Genomic DNA, 18,687 nt, shown 5'->3' with positions numbered 1-18,687 from the left:
TATGGGGAATGCGAGAAGTGCCTAGGATAAAAATAGAAAGCATCTCATTGCCTTATTAACAGTTTCAGTAGTCACTCAAAGCTCAAGCTGCAGGAAGCTCAGTTCCCCAGCCCTCCCCACCCCCTAGAAAGAGACTCTGCTTATGGAGACGAGAGGTCCATGGAGCACAGGGAAACATAATACCTGTCCTCACTGCAGCAGGTTTGGGATGAGGCTTGCTCAGAAGGGGTCAGCACTGTTGAACATCACTCACTTTTTAGACTAGATGCAAGAAGTTTTGAAGCCTTTATTTAGTAGCAATTAAATTATTCAATTAACACTAACCTCCAGACAGCAGTTAAAATACTGTACAAAGAGCAGCTTGCCCTCTAGAAGCTCTGTACACAGTTCAGTATAAACAGACTAAGATTGAATGCACCCCACTGAAAAGGGGTAAAGCAGCTGTGCACAGGAGGCCTCACTGAGGTGCTGTACTACCTTTGAAATGCACAAGACTTCCTTGCAGGGAGTTTGCACAGTACAGACACAGTCCTGTCCCCCTGCCATGTTCCACCAGGTCATTCCTGGACTGATTAGGTTCTTGCGGTGGTGCTGGGCACCGGAACTTCTAGTGCATGAAACAGATTCTTTTAAAACCTGTTACTAGTGTGCAGTTCAAATCAAATCTGTAGATATTTAAATGGCTCTTAATTCCTTAAATCATAAGGTTGGTAGCAAAACAGGAGAGCAAAATTCAAAACACACTGCACAAAACATTGAATAAATAACCTCTGAGTAATGTTACCAGCTTAAACAACTGCATTACTGCTCCAGAGATGGGAACACTTCTGGAATCTCCTGAGCAGAGCTCAGCTTAAGGGAATTACTTTAGTAAAAGAAAAGTCACTTTATGAAAAATTACATCTTTACAGAAGTGACACCCTTTTCTTCATTTAAGAATAGAATATTGCAATTACTTTGTGTGCTTTTTAAACATTCCCATGTCACAATAAATAAAACCAGTTTTACTTGTGCCAATGTTATCTACAAAATAAAGTATTCACAGAACAGCTGAAGGTGTTCTATTCCTCATACACCACAACCTAATATAGGTGTACTCAGGGCAGCTTGAAACCACAGCAACTTTGTCCATGCAGGACCCACCATCAGCCAGAAAAGTTATTCCCCTACCTTTAGGACTGCAGATCATGTACCACCAGATTTATTGCAGAGATGCTTAATATTCTGCTTGATAACATGTCAGTATTTTCAGGAGATAAGTAGAACAAGGGAAAACATTAAAACAGATTAAGACTTATTTGTATTGGTCAGAGGCTCCTTACTGCATTTTAATAAATATCAGGCAAATTAAAGTAGTTTCTGTCCCAGTAGTTGCCAGAGTAAAGCCAGTCCTGTGTACCAGTGTGGGGATTGGGGCCTTGGTGGAACCATCTGCAAGGAAACACACAGCATGTTAGTGAAGCTATTAAGACTCCCTTGTACAAGTTCAGAACTACTATGCTGCATTTTCAGCAGATGTTATAAAATACACAGCACAAAATAATTGTTGCAGGAGTCCTCTTGGTTTTAAATTTGTGAGTTTAAAGTCATGTTCAGTGATTACATTTCCCCATTTGCAACATTGCTTAAACATCTCTGAGATGGAATTACTGACACCGGTGTTTTGCCATTTGAAGCTGCCAAGATTACTGCATAAAAAAAGGACAGATACAGCTTTATTTCAAAGCAGTTTTGAAAAACCATTCTGGCATGCACAAGCAGTAATAGTTGTTGCAAGACATGTAAACACCACAAGCACTGCAGTCCTGAAAACAAATAGATCCCTGGATCTAAATTACCCCTTGTTTTTTTAAAGCCTTGTTTTGCAATGCACTTCATCATAGAATTGTAGAGTGACCTGGGTTGGAAAACACCTTAAAAACCATCCCCTTGTTTGACCTTTCTTTTCTGGTTAACATATGTGTAGAAGCCCTTTGTGTTATTTCCCAGCGCTTTGCCAAGTTCTGGCTTTGCCTTGGCCTTCCTTACCCCATCCCTCTATAACTCATCTCTCGGTTCTTCACAGGTGACTCGTCCTTGTTCCCACTGCCTGTGCTTCCTTCCCTTTGGTTTGACCAGCAGGAAACTTGGAACAAGTGTGCCAGCTACCCTCAAGGAGGATGAAACATCACCCACGGGCTGCAGGAGGAGTTCTGCATTATGACAAGTTAACTCTGTTGTGTTACACTGTTGGCAGCAGGAGACTTGATCTGAATGCCCAGAAAGCTGATTCCATCTGCACAGAGCTCCTTGAAAGCTTTTACTAAGCTTGTTATTAATAGAAACACTGATGTTGAGCACCTGCTTTCTTTCCTTTCTTCCCTCTTCCTGCTTAATCTGGAGGCACCACATAGCACACAGTGAATGCCACTTTCTGTTTGGCCCAGTTACTCAATCTTGTGCCTCAACAGTGCACAGTACCAGACCTCAAGCATTTTGACTTCCTTCTGTATTTTGCCAAGCCACATTTATGGCACGAGCCAGCTTTGTGGAAGCTGTTTCTGTGGTAATGTGCTCCTCAGCTTCCTTTCACCTCTCACTGACCACAAAAACCAGTTGTTTCTGTGACTCACTAGAGTGACCACAGTCACTTACTTAAGTAAATGATCTGTGTGCAAGGCAGCCTGTTTAACTCTGCTCTTCCCTTCTCCAGCAGTGTTTCAGAAGAGAAAAGGCACATTTGAACCGAATCTGATTTAATCTCTTTAAAAGGCAAAAACCCAAAGGCCACCAGTACTGCAGGGTTGAGCTACAAAGCAGGGCAGCTAACAGGCAAGTCTTGCTTGGCTCAAAGGACTTGAGAGAGCTGTGCTGCAAGAAATGCCTTGTGCTGCCTTCCCAGGAGTAACTGACCAGGTGAACACTCCAGTGGTTCTCCTGCTGCCCTGGTTAGGTTAACTGAAGTCAACAGAAGTCATTCACCCCTAGTACTGTACACAGCTCACTCCAGCTTCTCCTCCCACAGGAGGAGTCAGTTATATCCAAATAAGAGGTGTATGGATCTGCTTAGGTGTCCAGTTCACTGGTGACAGCAGCTCATTCCAGAGCTAAAGCCAAACATTTGCTGTGAGACAGGGCTATAAGCACAGTGACCTCACCTCTCAGATTAAGAAATTCTACCAGCCTACACCTCATTAGTGTGTCCTCAACACTTGCACAGGTCAGGACAGAGTGCCCTTCCTCCAGTGTCCACCTACTTCAATAGGAAGGGGAAAGGCAGTGGGAGGAACTAAGCCTGAGAGACCTGCAAGACCTAAATCAGTCAGGGATGTGGGGAAGATGGGACAGACTTCATGAAAATCAACAGACCACTGCTGTACTTCAGAACTGAATTAGATATTGTTACTCGAGACTTAAGATTACTTGTCAACATCTAAAATATTCAGTGTTCAACATTAATCACCTCTTGAGAAACACCTCACTTGTAAAATGGGTTCAGAACAATAAAATTATATATATTAAATTGAAATATCACTGGGCACTTTGGAGAATCATCTTAGGAAGGAGGAATTCTACCAGACAAAGCAAGAAACCTGTTTTTCTGTGGCAAGGAAATGGCAGCAGTTTAGATCTGAGCTCATAATGCACTGCAGAATAAGACCTACAGATGACCTGGGAATGGGTAGGACAGTTCTTCACAGCATGCACTTTTTCCCCCAGAGCACAACTCTCCTTAAACTTAACATTCATCCTTTATAGGCAGCCACACCTGGCATTCCTACTAAAGAGATCAGACACCAGGAATTTTCTGCCAAAGCTTTAGGAACATCCTGGAAAGCAAAGAGTTCTTAAAGGATACCCCAGATTAGTGCTGAACAGTTTTACACAATGCACAACAGCAGATGCAGAACCTTGTGAATGGAATCTGTGCTAATTATATAACCCAAAAACCACAGCTCCATGGGAATCCTCCAATTTCCAGCCTCAGGTGCTTTGAGCTATATTTGCTACTTCAGGCACCTGGAAGAATACTGTGTAACTATCTCAGGTTTGAAAACATCTGGTGAGAGCTAGAAGCACTCTGAATTTGGGAAAGGAAGCGAAAGGTGCAAGGCTGTCCAGCACTTAGAACCTTTACAAAGATGTTATTCTCCATCAGTCTCTATGCAAACAAACCCAAACACTTCAGGAGAGCAGGCATAGGAAAAAGACAAAGGCAGACATGTCCAAACCTGGGATTTTGGGATGATGGGTGACTTCATTTCAAAAAAAAAAAAAAAAAAAAGAAAAACATGATTTATTGTTATAAACACTTTAAAGATATTTAATCCAGAGTGTCTGACTGTATTAATAATACAGAAGAGAAGAACCTTGCTTATTTTAAGTTCAGCACTACTGTTGTTTTTTCTGAGAAGATAATGCCAACTCATTATTATACTTTTAAATAGACTTTGTCTGGTCAAACTTGATTCATCTGGTTAGGTTTTCACAGCTTGTGTGTAAGAGCTCCCAGCTGACTCCTTGTAGTTTAAAGAAAACCCCCAAAACATACTGGCAGGCAGGTCCCTTGTATGCTAACTTCTCCCTTAGCTCCTCTTTTGTAGTTAGGGGCCCCCTCCATAGGAAGGCAGGGTCTTGGATAACTGGGTGATAAACTGTGAGAACACAGCATTGCCAGCACAGAGCCATGGGGCTGAGAAGTCATGGGTGAGCTCACAAGGAGGGAGCATCTCCTCTTCTCTTTGGCCAGGCATGCAAATGTGAGGCAATTACAAACTAACCAGCAACAACAGTCCTTACCAGCAGCCCTCAGAGGTAACATCTTTGTCATGCCAGAAGCAAGAAGTGCTCAGAGAAGACAACAGTTTGTGTTTGCATATGGGTGTGCAAGCAGTGAGAGAAGGAGCCAGAGCAAGCCTGGGGCTTCCCTCTGGAACTACATCCCGCTGGGAGCGAGTCTGCAAACACAAGGCAGCACTGCAGACCTGATGCTGTCTGTCTGCTCTTCATGCTGACACAACACTCGCTGCATGTCACCAGTGGAGACTGTCACCCAGCTTGAATGTTCAAAGCCTTTATGTAACCACACACACACAGAGGCAAGGGCACCAACCTCGTCTTCCAGTCTTCCTCTGACTTGGAACGATTTTTGCGGGCGGTCCTCTGTTTTTCCTCTAGCCTCTTCTTTTCTTCACTAGCCAGATCTTGAAGGAATAAAAATCCACAAAAATATAGATATTAAAGCATAATATATAAGACAGGGACATTACTTCATCTGACCCAGAAAATAAATAAGGGCAGTAGTAGGAAATGTCCATTTAAAAAGCTATCTACAGAACACTGATGGTGACTGGTTTAGTCTAAGAGCAAAGTCAGGCCAAAGGATCAGCCAGTGGCATCCTAGTCTTTAAGGCTGCTAAATATATATTTATCCATGGGCTGAGGACTCTGGAAATATGTCTACATGATAGCAAATGTGAGCTAAGGGAGGTGGCATACGTAGAATTTATTTCAGTAGGGAAACTTAAGATATGACCAATTTATTTCAGAAATCTGGCCACCTGCTTCTTGTTGAGTTTTGAGTTAAGTTGCTACTAGTGCCTAGTTCCTCATCACCAGAGGTATAGAATACTCATTTCCAGATTACAAAGAATTGTCTCTGCAGCATCCCCTCATTTTTTTTTTTGTAATGCAGTAATGCAGCATCCCAAACAAGCAGAGCAGTTGCTTCTCTTTGCCAAGAAAGGACAATCAGAAGGTCTGAGGAGTAAGTCAGACTCAGAAGCAGATTAGATGAAAGTCAATCTCACTGTCCTGAATCCTCTAAAAGCATTTCATAGACAAGTTTTCCAAGAATGATTTTTTAAACTATTTCTATCAGCCATTCCCTGTCAGCTACTAACCCACTGTGTATTACTAGCTGCAATACAAACTTCATGCTGCTAGTGTATCATGAAGGAATATGGTCTGTTGCTAACAGCATAGTTATTTGCTCTTTAAATTTACACAGACAGATTACTGGGGATGCTCTGAACCAACTATATCCATCATCCTGGCCACAAAACAGTTGTACAGGCAGGAGAGAGTGGTTGTGGGAATTCCCTGATCTGTTTTAAAAGCCTCAAAGAAACAGTTATCAGCTTCTGAGTAAAAAGAAATAAAACAGCACAACTGCACTGTGTTACACCATGACAGTGATTTTTATTGCTAGATCTCAGACTACTTACCAGAAGTCTCATAGTTTTGGCCCTGTTATACAGCTGAAACCAAATCAGGGTTTCATGACTTACCCAATCAGTTAGCAAGCCAGAGAAAACAAGAGCCCCCATACTGTTAGTCTACAAAGCTGGCCATCCTGCTTTAATGTTGGTTTAAAAGCACACTACTCTATTCACTGGAAGTCTCATCATGTATTTCTAATTCACTATTCTAGGACAGCAGAAGCATTCAACTCCCAGTGAAGTATAATTTTGCATCAAGTGTATTTTTTGGCTTTAATAGTTTTGACTGCGTTCTCAGAACTGGCACAACAAAACACTTCCTCTGGATCAGGCTGATGGAAACAGACAAACTGAAAAGTTCATGAGTATTTCTTTAACACTATGCAGGTATTGTTTATCAACACTGCTTTGGTCACCAGTCTAAACCACAGCAGCAGATATGGGTGACTATGAAGAAGATTACCTCCATCCCAACCATCCCCTGTACGGGTGGGTGACACCGGAAGCTAAACACAGCCTGCAGAAGGTTGTGCTAAAGAGTTACTGCCTGGCATCATGGAGGAATGCATGGGGAGCTACTTCCTCTGGCTGTTCATCTAACAACTTTTTTTCCCAGTCCCTCAAGTTTTATGAAAAAACAAAACCCCCTTTGCCCATAGCTGAAGTTACCTATTTCTCCATTTTCCATAGCTCTGATATCTGGTCGTAGCCGGCAGTCAGTTTTGGGAATGACACTCTCCATTTCTTTGTCCAACTCATTCAAAGCCATAGCAAAGCTTGTAAAATTATACATCTGAAATTCAGAGACAAAGATGAAAGGTGACTTTATGACACCTCTAGCTACTGTGTAAATACAAAAGGAAACTGCTGTCTAAAAAGAAACATCCAAGTGCTTTTGTATTTCTTAATCAGTCAATATAGGATTGCTCAAGATACCAGCAAAACTGCACTGTCAGGCAGTGTAGGTGATCCTTGCTGTTTCTGCTTAAGGAGGCCAGCATCCAATTACTCAGTGCACTATTTCTCCCTTATCTTCTTTTTCCAGTCCTACTGGTATTTTCTCTATCTCTGTGGAGAGATGTCTCCCTTGATTAATACAGTGGGGGCATCTTTTCTGTACCAATTTCTTTGTCTTCTCAGTTGCACAGAATACCCTTGTATTCTGCCTAGTGGTTCTCCAGCTTCACAGCCCTTCCCACACCAACTTGTGTGCCATGCAGGTCTGTCCTTGGAAATGTCTGGCCTCTAATAAAGCCCCTCAGTGTGATTTCTTACAAGGCTGGTGCCTCAGTGGGTGAAGCAGGGTGGAGAGAAGAGGTGGGGAAAGGCCCCATGCCCCTATCTACATGAAGCATCCCATTTTCCAGAGAAATTCCACGAATCCTAGATTGATCCCTGTGGCAGTTATCCTTCCAACCCCACATTAGAAAGTTACAGTTGTGGTGGGGAGGCTTGTTGCAATAAACAGGCAAACCCAGATTTGCTAATGACAAAGACAACAAATGGATGTGCTTTGTGTAAACCATACAGAGTAACAAGATAGCACACACTTTCAATAAGGAGAAGCATAGCTGACCTGTGCTGAATTTGGGGGTCTTGGAGTTATCTTCCATAGCAAAACACTTCCAGGAATAACATACACACTCTCAGAGTCAGGCAATGGCATCTCATCAGATTCCTCGGTATTGCCCACCTAAAGGCGGCACACAAAGAAAAGAGTGGTTCTTTGAAATCATGAACCATTTACACCCCATCATTCCAATATGGAACTTACAGAAAATTATTTCCTTGACTAAAGGTGAGTAATTTCAGCAAAGAAACTTTTCTTGCCAAGGATTGAGGCATTTATATAGCACACATACTCCCAATTCTCTCCCAGTGGAACTCTACCAACAGTTTCTTGCATCAACATCTTTGTAGATGTAAGCTGGATGTTCAAGCGCTAAGAAATGTCAATTTTTCCACCTCGGAGATATCCTCTTTCCTCAAGTACAAGCATTTTCATGCCTGATACTTAACTTCACTACTGCTTCATTAAAGGTGAAGAATGGAAGCCACATTCCTCATTCTTCCACAACAAAGAAATGCCAGCACATAATGCAGATGCTGCCCAGTTTGTGCACAACAAAAAGCCCTTTCTACTGCTCTGTGCCCAGAGGAACCTTCCTTTGCATTAACCACTGCACCACTGAAATGGCAAACTGTAAATGTGAAATTAATATCCTAATTAGCTACAGCTTCTGGAAAGGGGATGAAGGGTGACACATACAACCTTGAGGCAGCTGTAGCCACAGGACTTTTCCCAGAAAGTAAAAAAACCCACAGAGGGTTAGTGGGACAGGAGGTAACTGGTGATCACAGTGTAGGTGTGACCTGAGCTAGATCTGAACCATTTCCCATTTTACACACAGCTTAAAAGCAGCTGGACTCTGATGCTGCTGACATTAATTCCACCATAGAAGTGGATGCTGGAAGATCAAACTAAAGCCATGCTGGACAATGAGTAAGGCTCTCCCAGGAAAACCTGGTGTCACAATCACAGCTAAAAACAGCAGCATGTTTCAGAGATCACCAGAGATTAACACCAAACTTAAAGGCAACTAATGCTGTAAATACTTTGGCTACAGGCCAGCAGCTTTAATCCTGCTGCTAATAAGCTTTGCTCTGCCATGGTTGCATCAGATAATACTGAAAACATTCAGTACCCAACATGCACTCCAGTTGTCCTCTGAGATTATTCATGTGTTGCACTTCCAAGAAAATCAAAAGTAGTAGTAAGGATTCTGCTTCACTGAGAAGCCTTTCACCGTGCTTCTAATAATGAAAGTCAGCAGAACAATGTGCAGACCAGGTTCAGCCCCTCAGCTCTTAGGAAGACAAACAGGGCTTTTAGTTGACTGTATCTGAACTGGCAACCCATCATTCTGTTCCTTAAATGATCCTGATCAGTCCTTCAGAAATTGAGAATTTGAAGCAGAACCCATCAGAAAATTATCCTCATATCAAAACAAAGACAATTCAATATCAGACTGTCGAACTCCAAGGCTTTTATAGAAAGGCTACAATACACAATGCAATTTCTGCCTTGTTGGAGAAAACTTTAAAATAGCATAAGAATTACAGAGAAATAGGTAATGTGGATTTTCATGTGCTCTTGACACAATGATCCATATTTTATGCTCAATGCTACTCAAGTATTCAGTATATTGCTGTGAGAATAGTTAACACATCTGCCAAAGCAAGACCTCTATAAATGAGGTGTCTCTAAATGTGGCATGTGTGAGGGCAATTGCTATTGCCTACATTATTCTCTTCCATGTATTTGCATTGAAAATTCTCCACAAAATGCTTCATCTTGATTAAAAAAAGACTCCAGTTCATTCAGAGCAGAACCATCCTGGTCTAACTGTGGGTCTACTATAACTCTTCTGATGTAGTAAAATATCACTTTTGCATACATGAAGACTTGTCTAGTTACCTGAAAAATTATTTTCCCCTAAGTTTTATTCCTGTAAAAATGAAAGGGATTCAGGGGAAAATCTGGGGCAAGTTGCAAAAGGACTCTCATCCTAGCAGGTTCCCTCAAGGAAGGCAGAAGCATTTCCTGATTGGTAGCAATGTAGCACTAAGTAGTAGAAGTAATACCTGGAAAACAACTACATAAATCTGGAAATTCTAATGAGAAGTTTAAAAAGCCATGTACCTTCATGCCTGAATGAATCCTTCCCTACCATGAAGGGACAAACCACATTCAGACGTTGTATGTGAGACTTGGCTCACCTAAATGCCCCAAAACCATAGAATGTACCAGCTGCTCAGACAAGGGGCACTGGGAGTACATATTCAGCACAGAGTAACCTGGTTCATACCTAGCCTAGTTCATACAGAGCCTTCAGTTTTCTACATAGAAAGAGTTCTGATAATTGAGTAGGAAAAGCATTTTCCTAGAGTCACAGCAGCACTGCAGCTTGAGCTTTATGCAACAGGATGCTTCATTTCAAAGTGAAAAGCAGTGATCATCTTGAACATGGTTGGAAAATGCAAACAGGCAGCTGAACAAAGACACAGGGAGTGTTTTTCTTTATTCCTTCTCCCTAGAGTTCTCCAGGTTAGACTCCCAGAGAAGCAGCAATCCCCAGTGCTTTACCACTCTCCTGATGACAAGCACTGGAGCAAGCTCAGGTACAGCAACAATCTGAACCTGCACAGGCACAAGTGCTGTCAGAGTTCTCCCTCTATTTTCTTTATAAGTTTCTTCAAAAACTATCAACACCCAAACAAACAAACAAAAAAAAACTGGCTGCAGTCACCAAAGGGGAACAATCCCTGTTTAAACTACTGTCCCAGTGACTGCTCTTCACCAAGCTGTGTGTTGTCACCATCACCATTCATCCTAAACAAAAAGATTACTGCTAATCAGAAATTTGGAAGAATTATGAATGAGGTTTTTTTCACAAGAGAAAAAAAAAAATCAATTGTGAAGAAAAATAAAAAATTGCCAGCACTTCTACAGTTGTGAAAATTTAATAGAAAGCAATAAAACAATCCTTGTAAAAGCTGGAAAATATTATCTTCTATCAAGTTAAGAAACTAAGCTGTCCTTCTAAGAATCAAAATCCTCCCTCTAGAATATGTTATTATACATGATCAGAAATGGCCCAACTAATGCATATGTTATTTCCTCCATGTAACTTTGGAGGAAGAAGCAGGTAATGAACTAGACAGTATTTCAATCACACCAAGTTTTGGGAAGTTTGAATACAAATTCAAGAGAAAAAAAGCATTTTATCCCTTAATATTGGTACTCATCCAATCTGTTTTATAGCCTGCCAGGAAAGAGAAGATAAGTGAAGGAAATCGTAATGCTCTTAAACGCTACTACAATATTTAGCTCTCTGATCATGCTTTTGAGATCCCAACTCTTTACATGATTAATACCTGTTTACTGCTTTTCTTCTCTTCTGTATTTTTCTTGTCATTTTTCTTGTAAGCTTCAAATGTAGCTGGGTCAACACTGTACAAACACTCAGTCCACTTGCCATACAATGCACAGAGTTTCTTTTTGCTGTCATAAAAAGCAGACAAAGTTTACAAAGGAGCTTAAAGAGATTTATTTCCCACTTCAGACAAAAATATGCTAAAGAAGACCTTTTGAGGGCAATTTTAAAACTCCATTACTGGTACTGCAGAATTCATAACCCTGCTGTTGCAGGTTCTTGCCTTTGAAAGACTCTGTTGAAGGCATTAAGTTCTACAGCTCCCCTCAAAACCAAGGGCAGTCATTTGTTTCCCATTTGGAATTAAGCTGTTACCTTTTGTCCTGAATGTAGCCTTCAACTTTGTGCAGCTCCTTCCCAAAGAGGCCACAGGGCTTGAAGCTTAATACACACTTCTCCCCAGTTCTAAAGGCAGAACAAGAGAGCACTAGTTACTTCCAAATGCTTTTCCTTTTCAAACTTGCAGGAAGCGAAAGTGCTCACACTCTTAACTTACTTATGGTTAGTTATTTCCACGTTTCCATACTGCTCAATCCAAAGTTTGCCCACAATAATGTTATGCACACAGCAAGTAGGGTTTGTCCATGTGTAGGCTTCGTTGTGCCTAAGGGAAGGCAATAAAAATTAAAATATTGTATCTGTGTACAGGATGTCTGTCCTTCAATAAGTCATTATCATTCCAAGTCTTGAAGTGGGCATGGCAATAAGTCAGTAAACCCAAGAAGTTTATTAACCTGTTGCTACTGATTTTACCAGCTCCTTGGAACAGTCACTTTGGTGCCATCACTGTTAGCATGGAAAGGTGTGAGGAAAGCCAACAGGACTCAGGCATGCTGGCTTTAGCAGAACTGATGTCCAAGCACTTGGAGAACATCCAGGCCCAGGTCCCCACTGGTGCTATTAGCAGCATGCATGGGGAAACAATGGTAGTTCTTTTCATCTTCCTATCCCCTCCTCCCCACAAAGTGATCTGCCCTCAGGCTTTGGGATGTGGGTACTGGACACCTCCATTCCTAAGCCTGAGACTAATTCACTCTAATAATCAATGATGAGGCACTGTACCCCTTCAATTATTACCGATCCACTTACTCAAGAAGCTCCAAAGTCATCGTGCCTTTTGGTTCTGCTTCCACACTCTTGCCCCAGAATTTGAGTTTAGGATAAATTGATCCATGAAACACAAAATCATTATTTAAGCCTTCAGCATAGAAAGCACTGATTGGTGGATGATGGCTGACTTGCTCTGAGAGAAGTCTAAATCCAAGATCATCTCTGCAAAATAAAGATAACCAAACCATGTACCTACGTATCAAGTGTAGTGAAGCTGCAGTTGTTTTTCCTGAGGTGAAAGGGATAGTTGGATCCATGCATAGTTGCTGTACTCAGTGCAAGACATAATTAAAAGCCTAGGCTAAACTGAAAAGATCAACTAAAACACAGAAAATCCCCATCCTAAATAACTAAGGACTTAATATAAAAAAGAAACAAGAACTACCAGATCTGATGAGTCAATATAGCTACTTTTGATACTGATCTCTTTCTTAAATCTTTACCTAAACATGGGCCAAAATATTAACTGAAAGGAAAATCTGCCTTGTGTAGCTGTACCTATTAATAGACTCATGCTGCTTATTAGGTACTGTGAACACTCCTGTACACTCTCCTTATGTACCATTCACATTTTTCATTCATAAGGTTTCGGGGAAAAAAATTAATTTTTGTAGCTAAAACTTGCTTTTAAACCTGGCAAATTTCATTGCCTGCTCTGAATTGAAAAGTTAAGTAGTTTCTCTTCACTGAAAGGTCAATTGGTGAACATCAACACGCAGTGCATGCACCTGCAGCAGCTGCTGGGAGAAAGGCTGGAAGCTTATGAGCTCAAGTGCAGTCTGCAAGCCAGCCAACAGATCTAATGAACCATCTCTGCCATGGAATGCCCCCTCCAGTGCAGCAGCCCTGTTCATTACCTGATCAGTTCATAGGTCTCTCCAAGCAATGGGTTGAATGGCTTCCCAGTACGTTCCCACTGCGAGGCTACAGCAGACACAGCAAATGCAGCCACACACTGCTCGGAAGAGTAAAGTCACACAGTTAGCCAACAGTAGCCATGGTGTTACAGAATATCAAAATACTTTCCAAGACAGGAGTCCTGGTTTCTGCTGGGATAGAGCTGATTTTCTTCCTAGTAGCTGTTTTGGATTCAGAATGAGAACAATGCTCATAACTCAATGATGTTTTAATTGCTGCTAAGCAATGTCTAGCAACAAAGTCAAGGACTTTTCAACTTATTATACCACCCCACCAGGCTGGGGGGAACAAGAAATTGTGAGGGACACAGTTGGGAGAGCAGACACATTGACCAAGGGGATATTCCATGGCATATGACATCATGCTCAGTATATAAATAACCTAGAGGGGAAAGAAACCTGGCCAGGGGCTCCTGCTGCTTGAAAACTGCCTGGGCATTGGTCAGTGGGCAGTGCATGACTGCACTGTGCATCACTTATTTTGTATACTCAAATTATTATTTCTTCTCCTCTCCCCCCACTCCCTTCCCAGTTCTATCTCCCATCCCATGGAGGAGGTGGGGGGAATTAGGGTGAACAAGTGGCTGTCTGGTATTGAAGCTGCCTGCTGGCTTAAACTCTGACAGTTCTGGTCCTGTACAAACTCCCACCACATGGATCTGACTTACAGTGCACCTCTGGATACTGCTTCTTGTCCAGGTCATCATAAATCACCTCCAGCAGGGCTGCTTCCCTCAGGTACTTACACCTTTCTCCAAGGTGCTCCACTTGTCTGGGTGACGTGTAACATCACCCTTGAAGGAATATCTTTCCTTCACACCTGACATGAGTCCCCTCCACAGTGACTTGTGTCACTTTTCCAATCCCTCTGTCACTGCCTCAGTTCCTAAAAAGGGATCCTACCTGATTGGCTCCCTTATCCTTCAGTTCCAGACTACTGGCTCTGTTATTACCCCAACACTGGAGCAGGCTGGTGACAATGTGTTCGCCTGGACGACAGCCGAAATCTTTTTGTGTATCTCACAGCTCACTCAGGGACAGGGATTGTGTGGGTACTGCCTCATGTATGAATCTTTCACCTTCCTCCTCCCCAGTCAGCAGCTATCTCTCCTCCTTCTCCTGTTCTCTCATGACAGCCCTGCTTCAGAGTAGCCTGTCTTGTCTACATCTTTCTCCTGCTCTCTCTTGGCAGAAACTCCTTCATCCCTTACTAAAGGAGCTGATTTTTGCTTCCAACACTTCCTCTTGTGTATAGGGGTGACTGACACCAGCACAGGTTGGTTCTTAGGTTCAGCAGTGGTGCCAGACCCAGGAGTTGGAGTAGCTCCAGTGCCTCTTGTTCTATGGTCAGATCTGGAGGCCTTCTCTTGCCCTTGAGAGTACTGATGTGTTGAACAGAGCTCATTAGGCCTGGGCCAGGCCCCAGCACCTTGCAGTGAGTTCTGTCACTCTAGAATTGCCAGGGTGACAGCATACTTTTTCACAGAATCACAGAATAATGAGGTTGGAAGAGACCTCTAAGATTATCAAGTCCAACCTATGCCCTAACACCTCAACTAGACTATAGCACCAAGTGCTATGTCCATTCTTTTTTTAGATACATCCAGAGATGGTGATTCTACCACCTCCCTGGGCAGAGCATTCCAGTACTTTATTATTCTTTCGGAGAAATTTTTTTTCCTAATGTCCAATCTGTGCCTTCCCTGACATAGCTTGAGACTGTGTCCTCTGGTTCTGTCAGCTGCTGCCCCGTGGAAGAGACCAACTCTCACCTGTCTACAACCTCCCTTCAGGAAGTTGTAGAGAGCAATACGGTCACCTCTGAGTCTCCTTTTCTCCAGGCTAAACAACCTCAGTTCCTTCAAAGGTTCCTCACAGGGCTTGTGTTCCCAGCCCCTCACCAGCCTCATTGTCTCCTCTGGACATGCTCCAACATCTCAATGTCCTTCCCAAACTGAGGGCCCAGAACTGGACACACTCAAGGTGTGGCCTCACGAGTGCCAAGTGGAGGGGAAGAATGGCCTCCCTGGTACTGCTGACCACTCTATTCCTGATCCAGGCCAGGATGCCCTTGGCCTTCTTGGCCCCCAGGGCACACTGCTGGCTCATGTTCAGCCGGTTGTCAACCAGCACCCCCAGGTCCCTTTCTGCCTGGGCACTGTCCAGCCACACCGTCCCCAGCCTTTCCAAACATTTTATTAAATTCTCAGGATTCTGCACTTGCTTAGGAGTGAAATTTCAAGACTTTAGAGATGCCCACTATCCTACTGCTTACCCAGATTATCCCACACACCCTGCCACTCATAGTTTTCCAGTCCTGGGGCAGATCTCTGTGTGGTATCACCAAATAGTTGTTTTACCATAAACAAGACCAGAAACACATTCATGAGATGCAGCAAAGGAACAAATGGATTTGATATCCTGATGATATTCAAAATTCTCAAGAGGTAATCAGCCTGGAGGAGAAGGGGATGATGGAAGAAGGTATCTCCTACATGGATTGGCTCTCTGACAAGAAAAGGCAAGAGGTGTAACTATGAATGGTTTCCTATAGATGGCTCCCAAGATGTGGAAATGCTGGCAATGTACTAGCACCAGCTCAGAGGCACCACCAGGAATCAAAAGACAGTGTTACAAAGTACAACAAAATGTTAACCTTAATCCAGTCTCCAGAGGTGATAAACAGCACAGCAGGGAACATATACAGCAAATCAGATGTTGCATAACCCAGCTCAGAGAACATTCACAGCAGCAAATAAATCAACATTGCAACCAGAGACTACCAAACTAATATCATAAATGCTTATAATGAATTTTCTTTATTATGCTCTGATCAGATTCATTGTTGTCTCAACCCTTCAAGCTCAGCTCCTTGTGGGGTGCCATGAAGGACTATTGTGGTTTAACCCAGCAGGATAAACACCACACATTTGCTCACTCAGCTCCTCCCCAACCCAAATGGCATGGGGGATAGACTGAGGGGATAAAAAAGGTGAAATCAGCGGGTTGAGATAAAGGCAGCTTAATAGGGCAGAAAAGCAAGGGAAAATAATAATGATAAAAGAATGACAATCATCACAAGTAATGCACAGCACAATAGCTCATCACCCAGGGACTGATGACCCATCAGATCCTGAGCAGCAGCTCCCAGACAGCTTTCCCTTAGTTTATGTACTGAGCTCGACACCATATGGTATGGAATATCCCTCTGGACAGTTGGGGGACAGCTGTCCCAGCTCTGCCCCCATCCCTGCTTCTTGTGTCCTTACTAGTGGGGTGGCACACAAGGAGCAGAAAGTCTTTAAATTACTGTAAATTACACAGCTTAGGCACAACTAAAACAGTGTGTTACCAGCATTATTCTCATTCTAAATCCAAAATACAGCACCATACCAGCTTCCAGGAAGAAACTGAATATCCCTGTGAAAACCAGGACAATAAACAAAACTAGTAAATGAATAAGAGAACTCAACATGCAGCAAGTCACAGCAGTTCCTCCTACAATGAGACTACGTAGAAGGAAGAAAGATCCCATAACACTGAGCAAGAGCTCACATGAACAAGCAAAGCCAACACACCTGCATCCTCTCAGTGGTGCTGGAAAGCGAGCTGGCTTTGTGGATGAGGTACGTGTGCTCCATGTACTCCGTGAGGCGCTGCAGGAAGCTCAGGGGCTCGTTGAATATAACCGGCATTGTGATCTTCGACAGCTCCTGATGCACAAATGAAATTCCTGTTACAGGCTGAATGATTAGATACCCTGACCCACAGTAACCCAAGTGTAATTGGCTTATTACAAAAATAAATGATGCTCTTAGTGCTAATGCAATGTGCTTGACCTGGCTCTGCTAATACTGAAAGGACAAAACCCTTATGAGCTCAATAAGCAGAGCTGTGCTGGTGTTAAGGCTACTTTTAAAACAAAAAGTAAACCAAGCATCAAACTTCCTATCAATGAAAGCATTAAGAAGGTGAGATGAAACAACAGAAAGAAGTATTAGGGACCCCTTTAAAGACTAAGTTATTTTTTATTCCATAAACAGATATAGACCATAGGCCATCTAATCACTTAAACATATTATCTTTTTTTGGAGGCAGGTGGGCAGCTGGGGGGAGAAGAATAAGAAAGAACAGGGAAACATGGTGGTACAAGAGTAAAAAGAGGGATTCTGTATTCTGAAGAAAAAAGGGAGTTTGCAACAGGAATAAGAATTTAAAGGAAGCCCTACAAATTGGATGCTATCCTCTCTCTGCATTTTTAAAAAGCATGCCCTCTGAACACAGCAATGGTTTAAACTGCCTGCCACAGCAAATTAAAAGGCTATAAATGTGACTGCTGGCCAAGGGTGAGGCAAACAGCACCATCCTGAGCCATAACAGCAGCAGCACCTGGCACCAGGAGCCTTGGCAGATGCTTTGGTACAAGCCACTACAAGTTCTGCTGCCCCCCACAACTACAACTTCTCTGCAGAATTAAGACCCTTTTTTCCTGCACATACCTTATGCAAGGCAGGCTTTCAATCTGTTCTTTGTATTTTGTAACACTTTTCCACTAAAGACACTGGGAGAAGCCTCAGACACTTCACATCAACTCGGGAGACTTGGAGCTGCTGATTCAGGCATTCCCCAGCATTTCCACACCTCATTGCTTGATGCTGCTCCTAACTACACCAAGGGGAGGAGGAGAAAACAACAGCAACTAAACCCACAAACTTTCCCTTCTGTAGACTACTGTTAGAGACTGACGGAGGTTTATCAGCAGCAAATATTCCCAGCCTATTGTAGGATCTAATGGAGAGAAGAGCTCTTCTCAATTCACACCTAGCTGGAAGCAGATTAGGTGCCAACGAGCTAACTCTGATCTGGCCACCGTCTGGGCAGTAACACCATGGAAGGGGTTAGACTCAGATACTAAGGGGAAGGGACAAAAGCAAAATTAAAGTGGTTGTTTTTCTGGGGTTGTTTTGCTTTTCCACAGTCAAAATAAATTTTAAAAAAACCCGCAAAGTACTTAAAAGGCTCAAGTCAAGACACTTTACTGAAAGAATATTGCTCTGACTAGTTCCTACCTTATTAAGTTAAGAAGGTAAAGCATAAAGCAAATTAAGCATAAATAAAGCAGCAAATTAATAGAGCATAAGTAGCAAATTAAAACGAAAAAAACCAACCTAAAACAAACCAACCCCATAAACAAACAAAAAAAATACATACAAAAGACCTCTTCTCCCAAAAATGTTTTCGTTTGGGCCTCAAATAAAACAATCACTCCCCATTTTTTATCATAGCTTTCTGATTACCTACCATGCCAATGCATTTTCTTAAGATACTCCAGATACTGAAGTCATTTCTGGAAAACATTGGAGATGGTAAGCTTGTTCTGTGGAAAGAAACAAGGGAAAAAAGCAGAAGTAAGAAAAGTTTTCCAATACTAACCATGACTAAGAAATGCAAGTGCTTATTTAT

The 18,687-nt window shown here is 42.5% G+C and overlaps 1 protein-coding gene across 2 annotated transcripts in view; it reads right to left on the bottom strand.

Annotated features, from left to right (window-relative positions):
• Positions 1-270: 270 nt before the first annotated feature.
• OSBPL1A (oxysterol binding protein like 1A) overlaps positions 271-18,687 on the bottom strand; it is a 78,057-nt gene continuing 59,640 nt past the window's right edge. For both annotated transcript variants that reach the window (XM_054285002.1, XM_054285003.1), the window contains 11 exons: positions 18,526-18,601; positions 16,803-16,937; positions 13,165-13,262; positions 12,287-12,469; positions 11,694-11,801; positions 11,513-11,602; positions 11,139-11,265; positions 7,777-7,893; positions 6,870-6,993; positions 5,093-5,183; positions 271-1,431 (listed from right to left, as the gene is read on the bottom strand). In XM_054285002.1, coding sequence (XP_054140977.1) covers positions 1,329-1,431; positions 5,093-5,183; positions 6,870-6,993; positions 7,777-7,893; positions 11,139-11,265; positions 11,513-11,602; positions 11,694-11,801; positions 12,287-12,469; positions 13,165-13,262; positions 16,803-16,937; positions 18,526-18,601 — 1,252 coding nt within the window. In that variant the 3' untranslated portion in view covers positions 271-1,328. The remainder of the gene's footprint in view (positions 1,432-5,092; positions 5,184-6,869; positions 6,994-7,776; positions 7,894-11,138; positions 11,266-11,512; positions 11,603-11,693; positions 11,802-12,286; positions 12,470-13,164; positions 13,263-16,802; positions 16,938-18,525; positions 18,602-18,687) is intronic.

Source organism: Melozone crissalis, unplaced genomic scaffold (assembly GCF_028551555.1).
Source record: "Melozone crissalis strain CALT ecotype California unplaced genomic scaffold, PUWL_Pcris_2 ptg000042l_1, whole genome shotgun sequence".
In the NCBI taxonomy this organism is placed as follows: Eukaryota; Metazoa; Chordata; class Aves; order Passeriformes; family Passerellidae; genus Melozone; species Melozone crissalis.
Note: the sequence above shows the minus strand (reverse complement) of the source record. Positions and strands in the feature narration are given on the sequence as shown.